Source organism: Mastigoproctus giganteus, chromosome 6, assembly GCF_048544385.1.
Source record: "Mastigoproctus giganteus isolate SK-2022 chromosome 6, ASM4854438v1, whole genome shotgun sequence".
NCBI classification, from domain to species: Eukaryota; Metazoa; Arthropoda; class Arachnida; order Uropygi; family Thelyphonidae; genus Mastigoproctus; species Mastigoproctus giganteus.
The window spans coordinates 90,423,728-90,445,577 of record NC_143580.1 but is presented as its reverse complement, the minus strand read 5'-3'; the positions used below and the strand labels follow the sequence as shown (position 1 = coordinate 90,445,577).

Here is a 21,850-nt window from a genome sequence, read left to right as displayed (position 1 = left end):
CATATGTCACATCTTTGATCTCCAGTCTTAGGTTCGTGCACTGCCCGATTTTCTCCTCATGAGTTTCTGAAGGTGGCCATTGTTGGGCACCGCTATGTCAATAAGATAGGTAGTCTCTTCCTTCTTATCGACAGGGGCTATCTTCGGTCTACTGGCCGGTATGTCTTGTCCGTTTTTATGTCGAGGTCAGAGTACAGCTTGTGGGTCGGGATTTTTAGTACTGCCTGGGGTCGTACTTTTAATACAGCACAGTTTCTTTGATCAACTGGCATTTCCTTGATAGCTTCTGATGTTTTATCATGGCTACCTGGTCGTGTCTACGAGTGTACACAGTCTGGGTTTTTGTTTGGATTTTATTGGCCCATTATCAGTCTGGGTGATCACCTTGCATCCCAGGGTGACGTGTTGGATCGTTTCTGAGGCCAGATGGCATCGCCTACATGTGTCATTGGACACTCGGGGCACCTTGACGATGAATTTTCTATAGTTTCTGGTGTTGATTATCTTGGTCTTGGATGGTACTATTATTATTATGATTATTAATTGTATAAATATTATTTCAATAACCGGTTCCGTTATTGAAATAAAATACCGAATCTTGCTTTAGTGTACTGGTTAATAATGTATCCTAATACAGTACTAGAGAAATGTTATGCAGCCGGTCTCTGCACCATCGACAACAACTAAGGCCCTGTTGTCACAAAACGCGACTTCTGGACTGTGTACAGCAGCAAGAGAGTGTCATGACTAATCCCATCCTGAAAATCTGCAACAGGAATACGAAAATTCTCATTGATTTCTGGGCGCGCAATTTTCCATTTTTTTAAAATATTTTATTAGTTATTACGATTGTGATATACATTTTAATTACCTCATAATAAATAAGAAATAAAGCTTATTTATTACCGGTTCTGTTATTGAAATAAAATACCGAATCTTGCTTTCGTGTACTGGTTAATAATGTATCCTAGTACAGTACTAGAGAAATTTATTTATTAATTTCCATAAATAACAATTATTTCATTTCTTATATAGTATCTATAACGTTTCATTTTGTGTAATATTTTTCACTGCGTGTTCGTTATTTTATGTAACGCTTCTATGTGCAACTCCCTATTACAGTTTCTGTGAAAAATATAGTTTCTTCTGCTGCATATCACTTCAGAGACAATATTACAATTAAGCATTTTTATTGGGACTGCATGATTTGTGGCCGAAAAAAATTGTATAATTCGGAACGTTTCCAAAATAACGAACAGAGCTGTAGTAAAAGATAAATAATTTTTCTGTTTATACTCAGGAACAACTTCTTTGGTCGTTCACAACATAGACAGAATAGGAAAACAGCACCGTATTTAGCAGTCATGGGCTTGAACCCCAGCCACTCAATGCACGTGTACCCGCGCGCTTACACTCGGCTACGACGGTAGTTTAGTCAAGGGTAAGATTTCAGACTGGGTTACACTTATTTTCGTAGAAATGATACAGTGTAATAAAAACGGCTTGTTTCTGGAAACGCTGCATGAAAACATACAATCCAGCGGAACATCGGCGATAAAAATAAACATCCCTATATAAAGAACTGCGTTCTGCTGTTTTATACACGCAGATCGTTCGTATTGGCAATTAACTAAAGGCAAAGAATCCCACAGTGTTCAGAGGTGGTAAGTCTACTATATTTGTGATATACAAAACCAATAAGATGCCTGGTTCGCAAAATATTAAGGTACATTCAAATGGTTTCATTAAGATTTTCTCTTATATTCATTTTTTCATATGTTAATATCAGTGTGCACAACTAATAAGCAGTCGGCGATTTTAAACACATAGTGGAACCTGTAAATGTCGCTTTCCGGCGTAACTTACCTGTATGCAGTAAAGCAAAGTTGAAGTTTGTACTCACTCTCGTTGAACGAGAGCGCTAACAAGACAAAAATAAATAAATAAATAAATAATAATAATACTTTGCTCTATCACTGCTTCACCTAAGTAAATATCACTCGAGGAACTGGAACTATTCTGTTATGTTCAGCACCGATAGCACAGATTGCTGGTATCTTAATCCACGAGGAGTATACTCTGAACACTAACGCATATCTGAAAATTGCTACATATCGGGGGCGACAATGTTGTATGTTTCTCCCTATGAACAGGAGCAATTACAAAATGACAATGAAACCATTCCCGAAATAAATATTTGAAACAGCGGTCTGAGGAACATAAGGATGAATTCAAGCCCTGCTTTGAGCCAGCCCAATTCCCTGATATTAGTCCTATTGAGCAGCCCGTGAGATGATCATTGCACTGTGTGTGTTCGTTAGCATAATCCTCAGCCCAGCTATATGAGTGGTCGAATATTCCTCGTGTCACTGCCCAACACTTTGTTTGCTCTACACCTCATCGCCTTGGAATGACGGTTTAAACCAACGGCGGTCCAAGAACATCTGTGTCATGGTTTTAATAAACTTTCCAGGAAGCGTGTCTGTTTAGTATATGACTTTAGGTTGCTTTGGGGCAACCGCTGCATATTACAGTATTCAAAGCATCCCAGCCTCTGTATAGTCAGGTCTCTCTGATTGCCTTTGGTTGTAAATATTCTTCTCAAGATACGATCATTAGATGCAATCTCAAATTTCTCAGAGCCAAAAGATACTCGGAAATTCTGCAACATATCCGTCGATAAACATTCACCATCTAAATCTAAGCATCTGCTATCTTCGCAATGACTTATGTCCAATGTTACATTCCTTTATATGAATGATTTGAAAATCTCTAATATTGGTGGTTTAATGTTTTTGTTAATGCCACAGTCAGACTTCGTATTGTGGAGAACTCTCTCTCCTATCATAAGTAAAGATAATAATCTTTAAGAATTAAATATTTTCTCTCAAGCCTTTGTTGTTTATCATCAAGCATCTCTGGAAATAGACTTATCTTGACATGGGAAATATTTACATTTCATGTTCTGTTGTGTTTTTTGTGGTTTTCTAGTTAGTTAGTTAGTTAGTTTGTTTGTTTTTGGCGCATTGGTTTTCATGTTCTGTTTTATTGTAAATGCTAAGTGACATTAAAACACCGAAATTGTGAAATGAAATATTTAGAAATTATGCACTCCACACATACTGTAACGTTGTTATTGTGGAAAAAAAGCAAAACCGTGAACCATAAGTATATTGTGCATGTATTCTATGGAAAATTCTCTTGTTTTAGAAAAACAAAACGAGTAAGATAAACTAGCCCGATTACAAGAAGGCAATAGAATATAAAAATTCCAATAACAAAACTTTGCGTTAACTTTGGCTAGTCAAATATACTCAACCGAGATATTTTCAATTGGACGGAAAAAAGTAATCGAAATCACTACCCTAATTACGAGGTCTGAAAAGTAATATTCAGCCTAGTCCGAAGTAATTTTTAATAAGTGCTAGTTTATTAAACATTCCACATCTTACCAAATGTGTGCTTTTTAATTAGGAGATGATTAACGCGGTTAAAATTTTAGTTCCCCTATAGGACTCCAAATAGCCAAACAAGAATTCAGAAGCAGAGCAATACAAAACAGCATTCAGAAGCAGAGCAAATTCACGCACTCAGAAACAATATTTCTAAAGGCTTCCTTAAATTCTCATAAAGTTATTGGAGCCAAAATGCGGTTCGAAAATTAATAATGTGTCACAATTAACTGCTACAAATCCTCACAAAGTATTACAGTGAGCACCGGGGAGAAATCTCGTCGATAGGCAATGTTCTCCATAACTGACAATAAAGGGTATTCACTGCGTATAGCTGAAACAAGCCTCATCTGTCAATAAGATACTCAAATGTCTCGTGCCGTTGGGTGGAGTTGGTGCATTGCTGTGGTATAATGGACGCAAAATGGTGGAGAAATTCGAAGAAGAATTTTTTCATCATTTTGCACGGTCCGTTTCGAAATAGGCGGCTATTTTAACGTTTAAAGCGAGAGCCAAGGAGTTTGTTGTTTTTATAAAAGAACTTTACTAAAAATCAAGATCGTTCATTTACAGAAGATTGTTGACTTTTAATTGCTGTTGTGTTTGCAGCTATTTTTATGCTATCTGAGGGGCGTTAAATCCTGATTATATCCTGATTTACTCATACTGCAGTAGAAATTTGTTTGCAGGTTTCGTGTATGGCTTTCTCACGATTACTTTCTATCAGCATACCGAAACAATTTCTGTGAAAGCTAAGTGGTACTCGTGCTACTAAGGACAAAGCAACTAAGGATAGTGGGTTTCAGGAATTCTTCGCGATTCTTTTCATAATATTTCTTGTTTTTTTGTTTTGCAATCTTAAAAATGAAGCAAAAATCTCATGATTTTAAATGAGGAGAAACTTAACCCACGCTTGATAACAAAATTTTAGTTTTAATGAAAAATAGTAGAAATTAAAAACGCATTGTCTCAGTACTCTCAATTTATAAAGACTACGTTTTGAGTTTTCTACGATACCTTCTTCGGGCCAAATGACAGAAGGAAGGGGGCTACATCTTCATAAATCAGCATAGAGCGTGGGCAATTACGATCACGCCAAAATCCAGACAAAATATAAATATGTACAATATTTTATCTATTAGTAATTATAATATCAAAGTATTACGTTTTAACTAACTGGCGCTAAGGAGGGTTTCAATAAAGGAATCTACATGGTTCACAATTATGAATTCTTACAATTGGGTCAGCATAATTTGATCTGGTATTGGACTAAGTGAAGAACTGCCGATGGTCTGATTTTTGTGTTATTAAATTTTTACAATTTTATGGCACTAAGTGCAAAATCCATCGATGTTCGCAAATTGTTCCAGGTTGCTATACGCACCGATTCATAGGATTAAAGTTTCAGATGCTAACTTCTAATATCAAAACAATGGCATTAATGTACAGATAACGGAACCAAAGGGGCGAAATTCTTAACCATAGAGAAGCGCAGACCGTGTAAAAATGCCATCAAAGCATTTTTGCAAGACCAAGCACGACAGGGAAAAACAAAGCTATTCCACATCATTAGAGTCTTCTTGCGTGTATACTGCGTTCGACTTTAGATAATCGATGGTTGTCACGCAACATTTATCTCATCCCGGTGTATAAGACGTGTCTTATACACCATCAAGTACATAAAGTGTTCTAGCGGTTTTATGGAGGACTAAATTATAAATCGTAGACAATACTAGCAGAACTTCGAGGCGAAAAGACCTACGAAATTATTCAGTAGTAACGTTCTGTTCACAAACAACTGCTATAGGCAAAAGTGGAATTCTACTTCAAGTCAACACTGAAGGTTTCTTCACAGTATTTAAATTTTATGAATTGCTGACACTATTAGTCTTTATATTTATCTCATTTGCTCTGTACGGCAATCAGTTGCTAAACACATCCAGTTTTTTGGCGTGTTTGATGTCATGCTAAAATGCATTACAAATGGAATATACTTTACCATGCCAAAAATAATGTGACACCCCTCTGATTGCAAGAAAGTGTATTGGTTGTGAAAATACACGATAAAGGTGATTATTACGTCTTGTGGAAAGGGTTCCACACTTTTTTTCTGCAGCCGAATGCGTTGTGGGAAATAATTAAATTGATTTTCAGAGAGGTATAATACACTGGAGTGCAAAATTTAAGGACCAGTCAGGTTTCTACCTGTAGCTCCTCATAGGAGTGGCCTAGATATGGGAAAAGCATACCAAAGGAACCTCGTGAGGTACAGAAATGAAGGAAACATTATCAACACAACAACGGAAACAAAACGGTACAGAGGGAATTTATTCAAAAATGGCAACACAGCACTGGCTGCCATGATAGAGAGGCATCACAGCCAAAGATGGGACAAAGGGAAGAGGTGGTGCTCAGTAGGATATATGGCCACCCCCCAATGTCGATGCAGGCTTTGCACCACCTGTTCAATACCTAGAACATTGTTGTTGATACATTCTTGCAGTAACATCGTCCATTCCACTGTCAGCGCCATCTTCAGCTGGTGAACATTTTCTGGTGAGTGTGGATGTGCCGCTAGGCATCTCCCCAGAGAGTCCCATATGTGTTCGATTGGATTTAGCTCAGTGGAACGGGCAGGCCAATCCATACGAACAATGTCCTCGCTTTGCAAAAGCATATCACAGCTGCATTGTGATTGGTGTGGTGTTATCATACATAAACACGAACTCCAGGCCAATGGAACCTCAGAACAGACGCACATGGGGAAGGATTAATTCAGTACAGTAGCGTGCACCGGTTAAGGAACTGTCTTCCAGTATCTGGAGTTATGTACGTCCATCCAAGATAATGCCTTCCTAGACGAGAACACCTCGACCGCCGTATCGATCCCTTTCAGTGATGTTTGAGGGGTGATACCGTGTGCCAACCTCTCGCCAGATTAGCTGACGTCCAGAATCGCTGCTGAGCCTGAATCTACTCTCATCAGTAAAGAGTACCTTAAGTAAAGATTTTCTGGTAGTAACCTTTAGAAATAGTATTGGTCCTTTAGTTTTGCACACCAGTGTAGTTGAGTGTCATATGGTAAATGTGCTTACTACCTTTCAGAAATTAATCATTCCGAAATAGTTGATCTTTGCTAACACAGTTCCAAAATGTTTGTTTGTGTATTTATGAGTTTTACGACGCAAGGGAAAAGAGGCCCTTGCGCAACAATGCACTTAACTATGGTAAAGTTAAATACATAAGGTTTTACCTGTATGGATGTGATTGAAGTTTAGACTGTGTTGTAGAGTGCCGAAATGGGAGTTAGAAAGTGAGATTGCACTGAAAAAATCTACTATCCTTACCAATAGGATCCAATGATTCCCCCAGATTTATAAACGAATAACGTGATCAGAACACCATTGCTTACTTTGGAAACGAAGAGAGCCATTGGTAATACTATAAGCGCAACCACAGCTCGTAGAGACATGTGTTATTTCTGTGATGGATTTGCAGGGCATAGCCCTTGATTGCCAAATCAAATGCACTCTGTTAGCTGAATGGTGCAGAGACTTACAAAGCTGAACTATGAATAAATTTAAAGCAGTATTGTCGCTTCGTAGGTCACGGTACATGCTATTCCAATTAAATAGGTATATTTGTGTCTGCAGAGCTCAAGCAGTATGTGTTGTCCCAACTGTGATGTTTATAGGCAGCAGTTTTATCATCTAGGGGTGTTTCACGTGATAGGTGGCATTGGATCATTGATCGAAATGTATGGAACTATGAATGCCCAGGCTTGCTTTAATGTACTAGTTAATAATGTATCCTGATACTAAGGACATGTTATGCAACCTGTGCCTGCACCATCGACAACAACGCCCTGCTGTCACAAAGAGCGACTTCTGGACTGTGGACAACAGCACGAGAGAATGCTGAAACCATTGCAGAGCTTCGTTTGTAACCCAGTAGAGCAGCCTGTGAGATGAGTTAGAACTTTGGATTCACGCAAGTCAGAACATGATCTGCATTGCTGGGCCTCACTTGTGCTTTGAGGAAAGAATGGAGCTCCACACCAGTCATTTTACCAGAGATTTGTGGTGAAACTTTGAAGGTAGCCAAACTCTGTATTAATTTTCTTGGAAAGCGCTTTCTGAACTATAAGTTTTCTATTAATCTTCATAATAGGGAACTAACCGTAGTTTAGGGCTGGCCCGAAATCTTCGCAATTCTTCGAGCTCTCTCTCTCTCTCTCTCTCTCTCTCTCTCTCGCCAATTCAGTACACATATACTGATCTAGTTTTTTGGTCAGCCTGGATTTTCTTGTATATCTTTGCCACTGTTGTCTTTACACACCCTATCATTGCGGAAATAGTGACACTTGTACTTAGAAACCTAACAGAATTCCATGTTTTCATGTTCAAAAGGTTGTGAGCTCATTCCATTTACTCACAGTATGAGCATCATTTAAAATGTCTTCTCCACGCTGTTCCCTCTTATCTCGTATATATTTCGAGTCATGTGCCACTATCAACCATTTGCTTGTGACCCTTCCATGTACCTAATGAATTCGGTACCCAGTGTATTTTGGTGGGTTAACACGGCAAAAAAAAATATTAAAATATATTTATAAAAGTTAGTGAAATTCTACTTAAAAATACTCAAAAGTGATTTTAGGAAATGGACTGTATACCAAAGTAATAAAGGTTACTTACATTCGCTCCCGAAAATTAAAGTGATTGAATAAATAATTGCTTTCGTCAATCCCCCATCGGATCTTCTAAGTATCGCACAACAGAAGGAATCGACGAATTGTAAGCTAATTCTGTTTGTCCTTTGGCAGAGAGGAATATCCTGGGGATATATTTTTCGAACTAACTCACTTTGACAAACAGAATGCATAGCTAATTATTCTGTTTAGTAATTAGTTCTAGTCTTACGTTTCCACGACAACAGCACTTGTAAACATGGGCATTAAACTGAAGCTGAACATTATTGGTCTATCTGAATTTTACTTTTGTATTTACAATTTCACTCTGCTGCATTAATTCGTTTTAAAATCTGCAGCGTACGTACTTGAATAGTATGCGACTATTTATTTTAGTTAATAAATAATAATAACTAGAGGGTTTCGCCCCCTGCTCGCCCACGGTTTTCTATGTAAAATGTAGCGGTATACGGATTAAGTCAAATCTTTTCTAAGTAAAAGACGCACTGGTCGATATCTAATCAGGAACGACCTATGCAATTATTTACCTGTGCAGTTGTAGTAGGCGGGTCAGCAGGGCAGACTGGGGGCTGAAGCACAAAGCTCTTACTCTGATATACCAAGCGGCATACGTGCCAAGTGTGTGTTATGGTGCCTCCATCTGGTACCGAAAAGCCATCCTAGCAAGAAATAAACGTAAGCTGGATTCAATCCAGAGGTTCATGCTCCTTTCAATTTGCAGGGCATGCCGCATCGTCAGCACCCCTGCTCTGCAGGTATTAACTGGATGTCAGCCACTATACTTAGAAGTGGTTAAAAGAGGGCTTTTTTATCACTTAAGGAAGGGAGTTCCAACCCAACTGCTAAATTTTCAACTTGACACCACAAACGGCACCAGGCAGGAAAGACAACGGATAACCAAACATCTACAAGAGATATGGCAACATGACTGGGACACTACAACAAAAGGGGCCATCACAAAACGATTCCTTCCATCCATAAGTTCAACTCACCCAGAACCTCCACCCTGGTTTTCGCCTGGCCTCCATGTGACCTTTATCATCACCGGCCATGGATCCTTCCAACAAAAACTGACCGCCATGGGAATCGAGAATGACCCACGTTGCCACTGCGGCGAAGAGGAGTCCTGGGGGCACCTCATGTATGAGTGCCCCAGCTACGACAACATTAGGCTTAAATTCCTCACCACAATACAGAGAAACCCTCGCAATCAAGAATTCACTCTGCTACTCGAGGAAGATACCTATAAGGCATTAACCACCTACGCACAAGAAACATTTGCACTTAGGCGAGCTAAGATTGCAGAACTCAGAGCCCAACAACTAAACCGGACCGGCGTGGGAGAACTCTCCATTCCCCCGGAAAAACGCAGACATAATTATGCAAACCCTAATAGGGTAGGATCCACTGCAGGCACCATCCAAGGTGCGGGATGCTGGCACTCCTCGGAGTGCGGGATTTAAAAGTCATCGCAAACCCGAAATGGGTAGGATATACTGCTGGCACCGATCTAGGTGCGGGATTGCTGGCACTGACCTCAGTGCGGGATCTACAGGCACTATGCCATTGACAATTACACAGGGGCACCTGTCCCCTGTGACTTTTAAACCCACACTCTTTCCTATACTTCGCCTAAATTAGGGTGGATTTATTCTCCCCTGTCAACCCACCCAAATTCATTCTCCCTCAAATCCTCTCTTTTTCTATGCTCCTCTCTCTCTCTTCCCTTTTTTTTTTTTTTTTTTTTAATCTGTTACTTTATTTTACTTAATTTTTTAATTAATTTATTTTTTATTTATTTTTTTTATTTAATTTTTTAATTTTATTTTTTTATTTTTTATTTCTTTTTATTTATTTATTTTTTATTTTATTTATTTTTATTTTTTATTTCTTTTTATTTATTTATTTATTTATATTACTTTTTATTTTTATTTATTTTATTTTATTTTTATTTTATTTATTTATTTTATTTTATTTTTTTATTTTTATTTTATTTATTTATTTATTTATTATTTTTTTTTTTTTTGGCTCCGTCAGGAAGCTCAGGCAACCCTGGCGGAGGCCAGCCAGAGTATAATGGGCAGCCTGGCTCACCTCCCAGTGGTGGTGGCGGGCAACGTGGGGTTCCCTTAGGGGCCTTGCGGCTAAGCAGCCAGAGACAGAACAACAGACCACAGCACAACTCTGTCACAAACCAGACACCACACTTTTTCTGGCTTTTACAGAGATTCTGTAAATTCTTCACAAAGTACCATGGCGCAGATGTGGGAAACCACCGGTGGCGCCTTCCACAAAACACTATGCCACTATGTGCATTTGTAGTGCGCGGCATTCTCAAGATCGAATAAATGTCACGGAAAAACTCCAGAACGGTGTACACCCTCCAACATGGCGGCAAGAAAAACAGTGGGAAAACAGTGATTGACAAGTTGTGACTCCCATATTTCGACGAACGAACAGGAAAAAAGCAGTGATTGGCAGAAGCCACTGCTTTCCCCACCCACTGTCCTCCTAGGTTGATATGCCTAAGTGTTTTTCCCCATATTTGCCTCTGTTTTTAAGTCGGGAACTCGTTTTCCCATTTTAAAACAGTGGGATGAAGAGAAACACACTACCTGAGCTAAGCCCCCTCTCCGCGACGACACAAAAACAATCAGAAAAGGGAGGTGCCTTCACCTTTCGATTATCGCAGTCTTCCCCGCTTTCATCGAAATACCTGCAAGTGTATATTATACTGGACTTCCGCCAATATCACTATAATTATTTACCTGCGTTTACATAGGTCACTTAGGAAAAGGCCTTTTGTTTGGGTTCCAGAATGCATGAGTAATATTGTTGCATCCCAAAGAGTAGGACTAAAATATTTAACTGAAATATTTACAAACTACACAAATATTTAAAATATTTATAAAATACTAAACTACAATATTTACAAATAATAATTAATATGCAAAAAACGTTACAATGGAACATCAAATCACGTGCACGAGGTTGGCGAACGTTATGGAGGCAGTTGCCAAATATCAATAGGAGGAAAACTTTTTTAATGTATAGACAGATAATACAAAACAACACAATACAGTACAATTTCTTCCAGAAAAATTTGTTTATATATTTTGTTTACAATAATAATCATAATCTTTTGTAATAAATCATCAAAAAAAGGTGTTGTCATTGAAAAGAAGTATCAGTGTATTGATACTTTTTTTTTTAAAAGACGTGTCAGTATATTGTGTCTATAAAATCCAGGTATTCTATGGTTGCTTTACCTCTTTCTCTGGATGAAAAACCTGAATTGGGGGAAAGGAGGCGGCGTCCAATCTCGTCCGACAAAGACTAATATGGCAATATTGCGAAAAAACCCAAAACATTTCTTTCGCCTTAAAGAGAATCGAACCCGGACCATTTCGATACTGTATAGAAGGAATGCGATCGTAACCGCTGTGCTGCCGCGAGGGTCTACAAAAATTAACTTTAAAGTTGAAAAAATATCACTGTGATCCTTGTTAAACTTTCTAACCATTTCACACCAGTTAAACTAAGTTGAAAGAAGAACCTGTGACCTATAACTCTACTAGGACTGCTAGTGAAATTAAAATGTTCCTGTTTGATGCTCATTTGAACTTTTAGCACAGAATACGCATTGTATTTCTAAAGAATTAAAGCTAAGGAAGAATGAAAGAATGAATAGCATGTTAGCTAAGTACACAAAGAGTCAGCATATCTTGTAAATGAGTCCTATCTTGTAAATGAGTATACTTATATGACAAATTGCTTGTTTTTAGGATGAAGGCCTCAAAACGATGTTTCTTTTGAATCCGACTAACTAGATCACAGTATAAAAGTAAAAAATTAGCCTGTTCTGGACAGCAAATACACCCTTGCCTTTTTTATAGCTTATATTTTTTATAGCTGACATAATAAATGTGCTTTTTGTGGGGACCTTTCGAATATTAAATTAAATATACGTATTTTATACCCATATAAAGCAAATGTGGATATTTCAAAAGGAAATTCGCTCAATAATAATTTAAAGATAGGGAGAGATAATTAACACAACAATGCGCTTACGATCGCAATTCTGCAGTTTCCATAATCATCTGATGTAAAGTAATAGCATGTTTTCGTTCTAATGCGTCGATAAATACATATCCATAACAGAACAGTTATGTACCGATCAATCTGTTCCTTTTATTCCTTTGTCGCTTGTAACTCGGCCCAACTTGCCACTGCAAATTACCTGTATTCTGTGATAAGTGTGTCAGTCTGCGAGAATGAGTTGGAGTAGCACTAGAAAATAATTCTTAACTTAGGTCCCTAAGAGCCTCCACATGCAATTTTCAATGGAGAGACAGGCCTGAAAATTCCCATTGTGACCCAGTGGTGGTAATGGCTTTTCAGAACTAGTTGACGCTCTTTTCAGAACTAGCTGGGCGCTTTTATTTACGTAGTTGTAGAAGACAGACCCATCTCCCAGTAACAACATATAGGCAATTGCAAAGTGTCTCTGAGACTAGGGGAATGAATTCCACCTGCTCCCAACTCTATTTCCAGAATTTTCACTTCAAGTTTTTCAGTTTCACAAAATATGATATTCTACCAATATCTTTCTGTTAAATATGATTTCAGTTATAAAGCATCAGTTTAAAACTATTTAGCATATTTTCTGCATTAAGGCTGTGAACCTCCAAGACGATAATACTGGCACATATATTGTAATTATATATATTAAGAATAAAAACAATAAATATAGCGATATTTTATAAAATTCACTTCATATGCGCGCTGGAGAAAGATACTCTCGGAGGTAACAAAGGATAAACAAAGAACATATCCCAGAATTTCTTTTACTACAAAAAACAGAAAGAGCTACCTCGAAGTATGAAATAAGAGAATTTTCAATAGCAAATATCAACACAGTATGAATGTTGGTAGGGTAGTGTTCGATGCGTGATGCTGCTTGAAGATTCTCTCATCGGTGTTAGAAACTACGAGGCCAGTAAGGTTATATTTTATACATACTATATACAGCATGCAGGACATGAAAGATCTTTATAAGAAAATCTGCGGCAAGATGAAACGACCAAATCCTCAACCATTTTCTGATCCCCTACATTCCATCGAGGCTATTCCAATATGGCTGCAGGTTATTCAACCCATATCGTAACGACCGCGACGGAAGTAGGAAGTTGAGATGCCAAACATATCAACAGTAGAACGAGCCGATAAGTCCTTCCGTCCAAGTATAAACTGCTACGGATATTACTTACCCATTCCATCTGTCTTGGCGTTGATAACATCGCCTGGCTCTCCCTTTCCGACAGAGTTGAAGGCGGTGACATAAAACTGATACCGGGCACCACAACGTAGTCTGCTGAAGGTGAAAGTTTTGGTGTCAGGAGGAAGTTTGACGTCTTCCCATTCACCGGCGTATTCCCACTTGTGATGTAGTAGATACCCTACAGAATAGAAAGGATGCTTACTGGGATGCTCTCGTGAAAAAAAAAAATATTTTCTACCTTGATGTAAGTGACTGTACGATAAACCAAACTAGCAAGGGCGTTGGGTGATATACAATTCTCATTGCTCAAAGTTTAAATGCTTTTAATAATTTCGTTTTAATATTTACACAAGCTTTTCCTTTTAAACAAAAACAAAGGTCCACTATGCGGTACTGTATTTATACATTGAAAATAAATACTCTACCAATTTTTCGATAATATTTTTGTTTTAAACTTGAACCGGCGTGGGATCACGAATATTTGTACGAACACGCCTTAAAAGATAACTTTTAAGGCGTGTTCGTACGAATCAGAGATATCAAGTCAAGAAAAATGTTTTTGATGAAATTCAATAAAATATTTTTGGTCTCGTGACTGTGAAGGTTTAAATTTCTTAATATTATTCATACAGAATTTCCTATGAATAAAATTTTATGGGGAATAGGGTGAAGTAACATCTCTAAAGCATTCCAGATGTTCTCCATTGGTCCAGATTCCATCCAAATTGTATTCTTAATTTTCAAGAAAGAATTTGTCTACTAGCTGAGTCCCATGTGGAAGAGAATTATGAGAGGAACTTAATTCAGGATTTATTCCTCTCTGAAAAGCCTTTCGCTTGCCTTAGGATCTATTCTTTTGACCAATAAAGGAGCCTCTGTCAAAGATAGAGAGCCATTCCTCCGTTCATGAACATGCCTACAAAAACAATCAAATGACCACCAAGATTGTGGTCGTTTCCCTTAATATTAGGGGTATGTGGGTGTTGTTTTCTCTCCCTCTCTCTCTCTCTCCAGATAAGAGAGCCATACAACTCATGGGAGGTACCCATGGACTGGAGATGTGCAAATGTAACCCCAATTCACAAAGGAGGATCAAAGGCTGACACAAGTAATTATAGACCTGTTAGTTTAACTTCGGTTCCAGGAAAATTAATGGAGGCACTTGTTAAAGAAGCACTGCAGGATCATCTGGACAAGAATTCAGTTATAGCTCAGACACAGCATGGGTTTGTTAAGGGCAGGTCTTGTCTAACCAATTTGATTGGATTCTATGATGTAGTCACAAAAGAACTGGATGCAGGGAATAACTTTGATATTATATATTTGGATCTTAGAAAGGCTTTTGATACTGTTGCGCATGGAAGACTGCTGCACAAATTGGAGAAGTGTGGCATTGGAGGCAAATTGATGCTATGGATAAAGGGATGGTTGAGTGGCAGAAGACGGAGAGTAGTAATCAATGGACACTGCTCAACGTGAACTAATGTTATTAGTGGAGTTCCTCAGGGTTCAGTGTTGGGTCCATTGTTGTTTTCTGTACTTATAAATGATATTGATGATGGTGTATCAGGCTTAATGTCCAAGTTTGCAGACGATACAAAGGTTGGCAGGGTTGTTAAGGACACTACTGATACTATGCTGCTGCAACAGGATCTGGAAAGGTTGAGCAGATGGGCTGAGAGGTGGCAAATGAAGTTTAACATTGACAAATGTAAAGTACTACATATGGGAAACAGTAACCCCAGATCAACGTATCAACTCTGTGGTACTACGCTGACAGTGGTAGAGAATGAAAAGGACCTGGGGGTAATTGTGCAGGCAGACATGAAGTTCTCTGAGCAGTGCAGACGAGCTGCAAGAGTAGCTCATGGTGTCTTGTCAATGATATACAGGAATTTTTCTAGCAGGGACAGGGATGTGATTATTCCCTTGTATAAGGCATTGGTCAGGCCACACCTTGAGTACTGTATACAGGTCTGGAGGCCTCATTTCAAGAAGGATGTAGAGCTGCTGGAACGAGTACAGAGAAGGGCAACAAGATTAGTGAATGGAACAAAGGGTTTCTCTTACGAAGAAAGGCTTAAGTTTTGCAAATTACAGAGCCTGGAGACTAGGCATCGGCGAGGTGATCTAATAGAGGTGTATAAGTCTTTGAATGGCTTGAGCATGCTCAATGCCGATGGGATTCTTCCTGTTGCTCAGAATAATCACCTGAGAGGGCATAAATTCAAATTGAGGAAGGACGGATGTCGGATAGACGTGCGGAAATTTGCCTTTAGCCAGCGGGCAGTTGGTTTGTTGAATAGACTTCCATCGCTTGTTGTTGAAGTTGATAGCCTAAACAAATTTAAGGCTCAGCTGGACAGGTATTTCGAACGAATGGAGGGGTGAAATGGGAGTAGTGGTTGTTTTTTTTTTTTTTTTGGCTGATGCTGAATAAGCTTGCTTTCTTGCATCATATGCCTCTACTAATGCTAATGCTAATACTAACTGCTCAGCCCTATCCTGTCCGATAGGGATTTTTCCCTGGTGGGTCTGTGGTGACGGATCTCATCTCGCTACAGCATTTCTATGCAGAAATTGAGAGGAGTTCATGAGTGGGTGTCATACAAATTTATCGAAAGAGTTCGATTCCATTAATCATAACTTGCTGAAATATAAATTGCAATCGTACGAGGTGACCCCCCCTTATTAGACTAGATTACTTACTATATCTTTTGCAGGCAACATCAGGTAATTTATTTGAGGAATACATCAAGGCAAATTACTTTTCCAATTGGAATACCACAGAGATCTGCTCTGAGGCGATTAATATTCAATATCTATATTACTGATCTGGTTCTTATTGACTTTTCAGAGAAAGTCAAACTGTTAATCTAGGCAGATGATATGAAATTAATTTCGGCGTGCATCACTCATCTCGATTGCATGAGCCTACAAAACTCTCAATATCCTCATAGATATATTAATAAATTTAATAGAACCAACATAACCTTTATTTTTTTGGCTAATGCTGTATAAGCTTGATTTCTAGCATTTTACCCCACTAATAATACACATTGGGGAGTAAACAATAACGTTGAGATAAATACCAATAAATGTAAGGTAATATCGCTTACAAATCCCAGGAAAAAGGAAATTCTGGTTCGTACATTCACATTACTTAATAAACAAACTGGAAAACAAACTGATAGTCAAATACACCAAGACGTAATTCACGATTATTACTGTAATAGATAATATGCTTATTTTTCTAAATATAATATGAAACCTAAATATAAGAAGGAAATCAAAGGATAAAATTATTGTACAAGATCATCAACACTCAATGTTTGAACACTTCATCATTATCAGACAAAGTTAAACGTTCCTTCAAATAAAAGTAGATATCCAGGAATTTTTAAAATGACATATAAAGAACAGATTACAGAAGAAGCAGCCCATTTAATTCGTTAATAAATTTAATAGGACAGCATGGACTTGTTCTCTTTTTAATTTCTTACACGTTATTTACTGGAATTATGGAAAAATTATTAAGCACTGGATAACATTCATTTTCCTCATTTCTTTTTTATATTTTATATTTTTGTTACTTATATTGATATTATGGAATGCTGTGAAAAAAAGTAAACAGATGCATCGAGTAACGTGTTAGATTTTAAAAGGTTGATGTCTGATTTTCACGGTTCTGCTATTTTGCTAAATTAATAAAGCAATGGCCGGAACTGTATTTGGTATTTAAGTTGTGGATTCTGTGATCCGTTTGACTGTCTTTTCTAGATGAAAAACGTGAGTTTCATGAGGGAAGAGGCGAATATGTGCAGCTCTCACCCGATACAGACAAACTCGGCCAAGTTGTGAAAACACCTTAAATAATCATCCCGTATTGTCAGAATTCCAATTCTAGCCTTTTTTCCATATGCAATATGGCAGGTCATCAATCGTGGTGAATTACATCAGGATGTCAATTTAATTTTAAAAGTTTGGTAGCCCTCTTTCAAAACAAGTACTGTATAAAAAAAAAAAAAAGATTACGTTCATTTTTCTACGTTTTATTCATAATTTATTCATTTAGGTAGGTAGTTGTTGCAGACTTTCAGATGCACATGATTTATGTTTTTCTTGAATAACAGATTCTAATGGCTAACATCTGAAATTAGTTTTTTAGGTCTCTAAAAATTTATTTTTTTGACCTTCCAGTCCTTATCTATATCTGTAGATAGAGATGGAGCCAATAGTCCAAAGCATGTCAAGCACAAATTTTCGCTACTTTCCGAGTTCTGCAACACATATGAATTATATTGTGCAAGTTACTTACCAGTTAGTAGGAAAGCTCGTTGTAGCTAGAAACTTTTATATTGCGATTTTCTCGTAATTGTGAGGGAGCGGAATTCACTAATCACATGATGACTGTTACTGTTCTATAATAGCCATTCATATATACGCTGCCTTCCTCCAGCCCAAAATAAAATAGCTTTTATTGTATCATTTAATAATTTGTTCTGAAACCTTTTGCTTTTATGACAGCCTTCAATCTTCGCGGCATACTCTCAACCAGCTTTTTATAAGTGTCAGGTGATATATTCCTCCACTCGGCATCAACGCGGCCACCAGTTCGGCCTTCTTGTTTGGGCGATCTCGACGTGCACATACCTGACGATCCAATACATCCCAAAGATGCTCGATAGGGTTCAGATCAGTGCTCTGGGCTGGCCAATCCAACTTTTCCACACCCATGTCATCAAACCACTCTGTTCGACGTGAGTAGTCTGGCATGGCGCGTTGTCTTGCTGATACAAGTATGGGCCTTCCCCGAAGTATTGCCATAATGTTGGAAGTGATTAATTGTCCAGGCTCTCCTGCTATTGCACAGCATCCATGGTTTTGTCGATACCGACTAATGTGTTCAAGCCAAACCATGACACTGCCTCCACCAAACTTCATTGTTGGGAGAATACAATCAGGAAGGAACTATTTCCCCTGGCATTCGCCACACTCAGGAACGACCATCAGACTTGTAGAGTGCGAACTTCGATTTGTCTGCCCATAGGACTGTTTCCGCTGCCTTTACGGCGCCTCCGTAGCCAGGTGGGAAGGAGCAGCAGTGCGTAGCACACGCTTCTTGATTATACCGGGGTTCGAGCCCGTCACCACCAAATACGGAGGATACGGAAAGGTCAGGGAATGACCACCGCATATCCCGGAGCAATATGGCCTTAGTTGCTAATGCTCCTAAAAACCAAATAACAAACAAACAAGCTGCCTTTACAGTCGAGAATTCCTGCTCCTTTCACCATGTTAATCGGCGTCTAGCATTTGTTGAAATGATCAATTCTGTTGAACGTGTTATCTTGCATGCCCACTTTGGCAATTGTCTGTTCAAAGCCCAGTGTGCATATTTATAGCAGGTTCTGTGGCGTGTCCGAATATTAATGGTAGTTCAGCGTATTATAAGAAGGTTAAATCAAAGAAACGTTATATCTCCGAATGAACTTTTAAAAATGAAAGTATATTTTTAAAGTTAATTGGAATTACAATACTAGATCACCATCATTTATTATTTTTATATTAATATGGCGTTCCTCTGTTTGCTAAAAACAGCGTTAGTAAGAACTGCAGAAATATTTTATATCTTATACAGTGCTTTGTTTTTAATTGCATTCTATTGGAAAACTATTTCCGTTAAGTAACTGTTAAAAACAATAATTACATTCTAAAGGTAGAAAATTTCCATATTTATATTTGCATTAACATGTAGTGTGAAATTTGCATGTATACTTGTGTTTTGCATAAACACGTATTGTGAAATGGTTACTTTATAAAAGTAAAGTATCTTGAATCTTAATGATCTTTAAAATATGATCTGGAAAATTATATAAGCGAAAAGTGACTTTTTTTAAAAAAACATTTCAACAGAAAACATTTAAATAATGAGATTTGACAATTCTCCCTTGTATTCGAATATGACAGACTTACTAAGCACCTGAACACGATCGTTATAAAATGCTACTCCTTATACTTAGCCGTCGGCTTCTCTTCTACAATTGACATGTTTCGCACGTCGGGCTGTTCTCCTCTCCCATCTTCGTGAAATTGATTTCACGCAGTTAAATTAAGCAAGATATAGTCAATAAGAATAAACAGCTAGCAATGCCTTCGGCACTTCTTGTAATATCAGAATTTCGGTAATTAACTTCGCTGCATCCTTAAAGGTTTGTATTTAATTTAAATGAAAATTCATCTAGAATTCAATACATGAATGAGAATTAGAGAAGGTATACTGGGAGTAAATTAATCTGTAATTTAGTTTCATCTAGACGAATCACAAAATTTGGGCATGGAATTTTTGAAAGAATAGGCTTAACTGTTATCATGAACTTTTTAATAACAAAATCCTGGCTTCTGATGAAATTGACTGAACTTGAATTATGAAGTATTCTATTAGTGTTTCTCTAAATATGTAGGTTGATTTTGTTATTTAGATATAGAACCAAAACAGTTAAAGCGATGAGGCATCTAAGTGAAATGAATGAAAATGGCATGTATTTTCTGATCGTTTGCTTGGTCTGATGGATTAAGAATCCGAGTTCCTCGAAGATGAAATCATGCATTCCCTCACGAGGCCAAGAAACTGGGCAAAGGTATGGAAGACAACCTATGAAGTTCCTTTTATCTAGATGGAACGTACCAAGCAGCACACTTGATGGAAACCTTGATGGCTTGTAAGTTTATCTGTGGTTGGTCGTGTGTTCTACAATAATATCGACGATGGCTGATGCTGTGAGACGTGCTGAACAATATTCCCCAAAATCGAGTCCAAGGGGTTCCTCGCCAGGATTCTACCGTAACTTTAAAAAAAAAAAAAAAAAAACTACTGTATCTTTGGGCAAAATACCTGCTATCGTTCACAGTGGGCCATATTAAAGGTAATTTGAAATGGGGAATTTTTTTACACAGAGTTGAATGAAATTGATCGCAATCACTGTACTGGTCACAGTAGCTAGACTTTCAATAACACTTATTCAGAAATGATGAATTATGGAAATGATGTCTGCCTATATGCATATTGTAAATTAAACATTTGACGAAAATGAGATAAATTTCATTTATAAAGAACCTTCTCAAAAAGTTTAGCATTTTTGTTTCACCCTGTATGTGAAATTAGACATTAATAATTCTTGAAAGCTGGTTATTTTCATGTATCATTTCCTCCAAATGACCTCTGTATTATTGCAGTGTGTGCGGCCTCACGGTATTTGAATGAACTTTTCTACTTATCGTAAGGCTGCCTGTTGCATACATATTAGTACCAATTTCCATGATTATCAAGAGTTTTGCCCCCGTTTTATATGCATGTGATAACTATATTAATTAGTATATTAATCTTATACAAGATTCACAGAAATAAATCATATCAAAGGGAAATTATTTTTTTGGTGTATATAAAAGAAACGGAAATAGTAAAGTAATTATTTAAATTAGGAAATAGTAATAAATAGTACACTTGCCTGTGACAGGATTGTCGTCCCCAGTAATTGTATCCCACATTAACTGAACAGTTGAAGAATTTGTGTGATAAACTTTAAGTGGAGGAGACCTTGGAGGATCTAATTGAAGATTTTTAAATATACATTTGTTATTTTATCCTTAGATGTTTACCAATATAATTTAAGCATTAAATAAAATATAATTTCTAAATATTAATAGTGATTAAAAGCACATAATTGATAATAAAGATGAAATTGTTTTCCCACATAAACAAGGTTGTGTGGTAACAAGATTCGTGGAATCAAGTTAATTCCAGAGAAAAAAAGATAATAAAATGCAATTTCACTTGCAAACCATATTGGATCAGTCTGCATTTCAGAATATGTGGAATGTTGGCTAGTCGATTTCTGTGTGGTTTTTTAAGCGCATCAACCACTTGGGCCATATTTCACTGTATATAATATGTCTTAAATTGTGTGTTATATGATCGATTTGCTGTTTTTCTGGATGAAAAACCGCAAATCGATCGAAGATGAAATCATGCATTCCCTCCCGAGGCCAAGAAACTGCGAAATGACCTCTGTATTATTGCAGTGTGTGTAGCCTCACAGTATTTGAATGAACTTTTCTACTTATCGTAAGGCTGCCTGTTGCATACATATTAGTACCAATTTCCATGATTATCAAGAGGTAATGATAATCATTTAATCATTTAAATGATAATCATTTCCATGATTATTAACCTCGTCTGAAACCGACTAATCCCGCCACTTTGTGATAAAGATTAATAAAAATTCCTCGAGTCATTGACGTGATTCGAACTCAAGGCTTTTCCGCCTGGTGTGGAGAGGATGGTGATTATACCAACTGATCTACCTACGAGTGGAAGGAACCTACTTTTGTGGAAGAAACTGATTA

General features: G+C 37.6%; 1 protein-coding gene across 1 annotated transcript in view; it reads right to left on the bottom strand.

Moving 5' to 3' along the window:
• LOC150084459 (cell adhesion molecule Dscam1-like) overlaps window positions 1-21,850 on the bottom strand; it is a 643,445-nt gene that overhangs the window by 95,054 nt on the left and 526,541 nt on the right. Inside the window, exons 18-19 of the mRNA XM_090376243.1 lie at window positions 20,953-21,051; window positions 13,434-13,622 (exon numbers count right to left, since the gene is read on the bottom strand). Of these exons, the coding sequence (XP_090232369.1) occupies window positions 13,434-13,622; window positions 20,953-21,051 (288 nt within the window). The remainder of the gene's footprint in view (window positions 1-13,433; window positions 13,623-20,952; window positions 21,052-21,850) is intronic.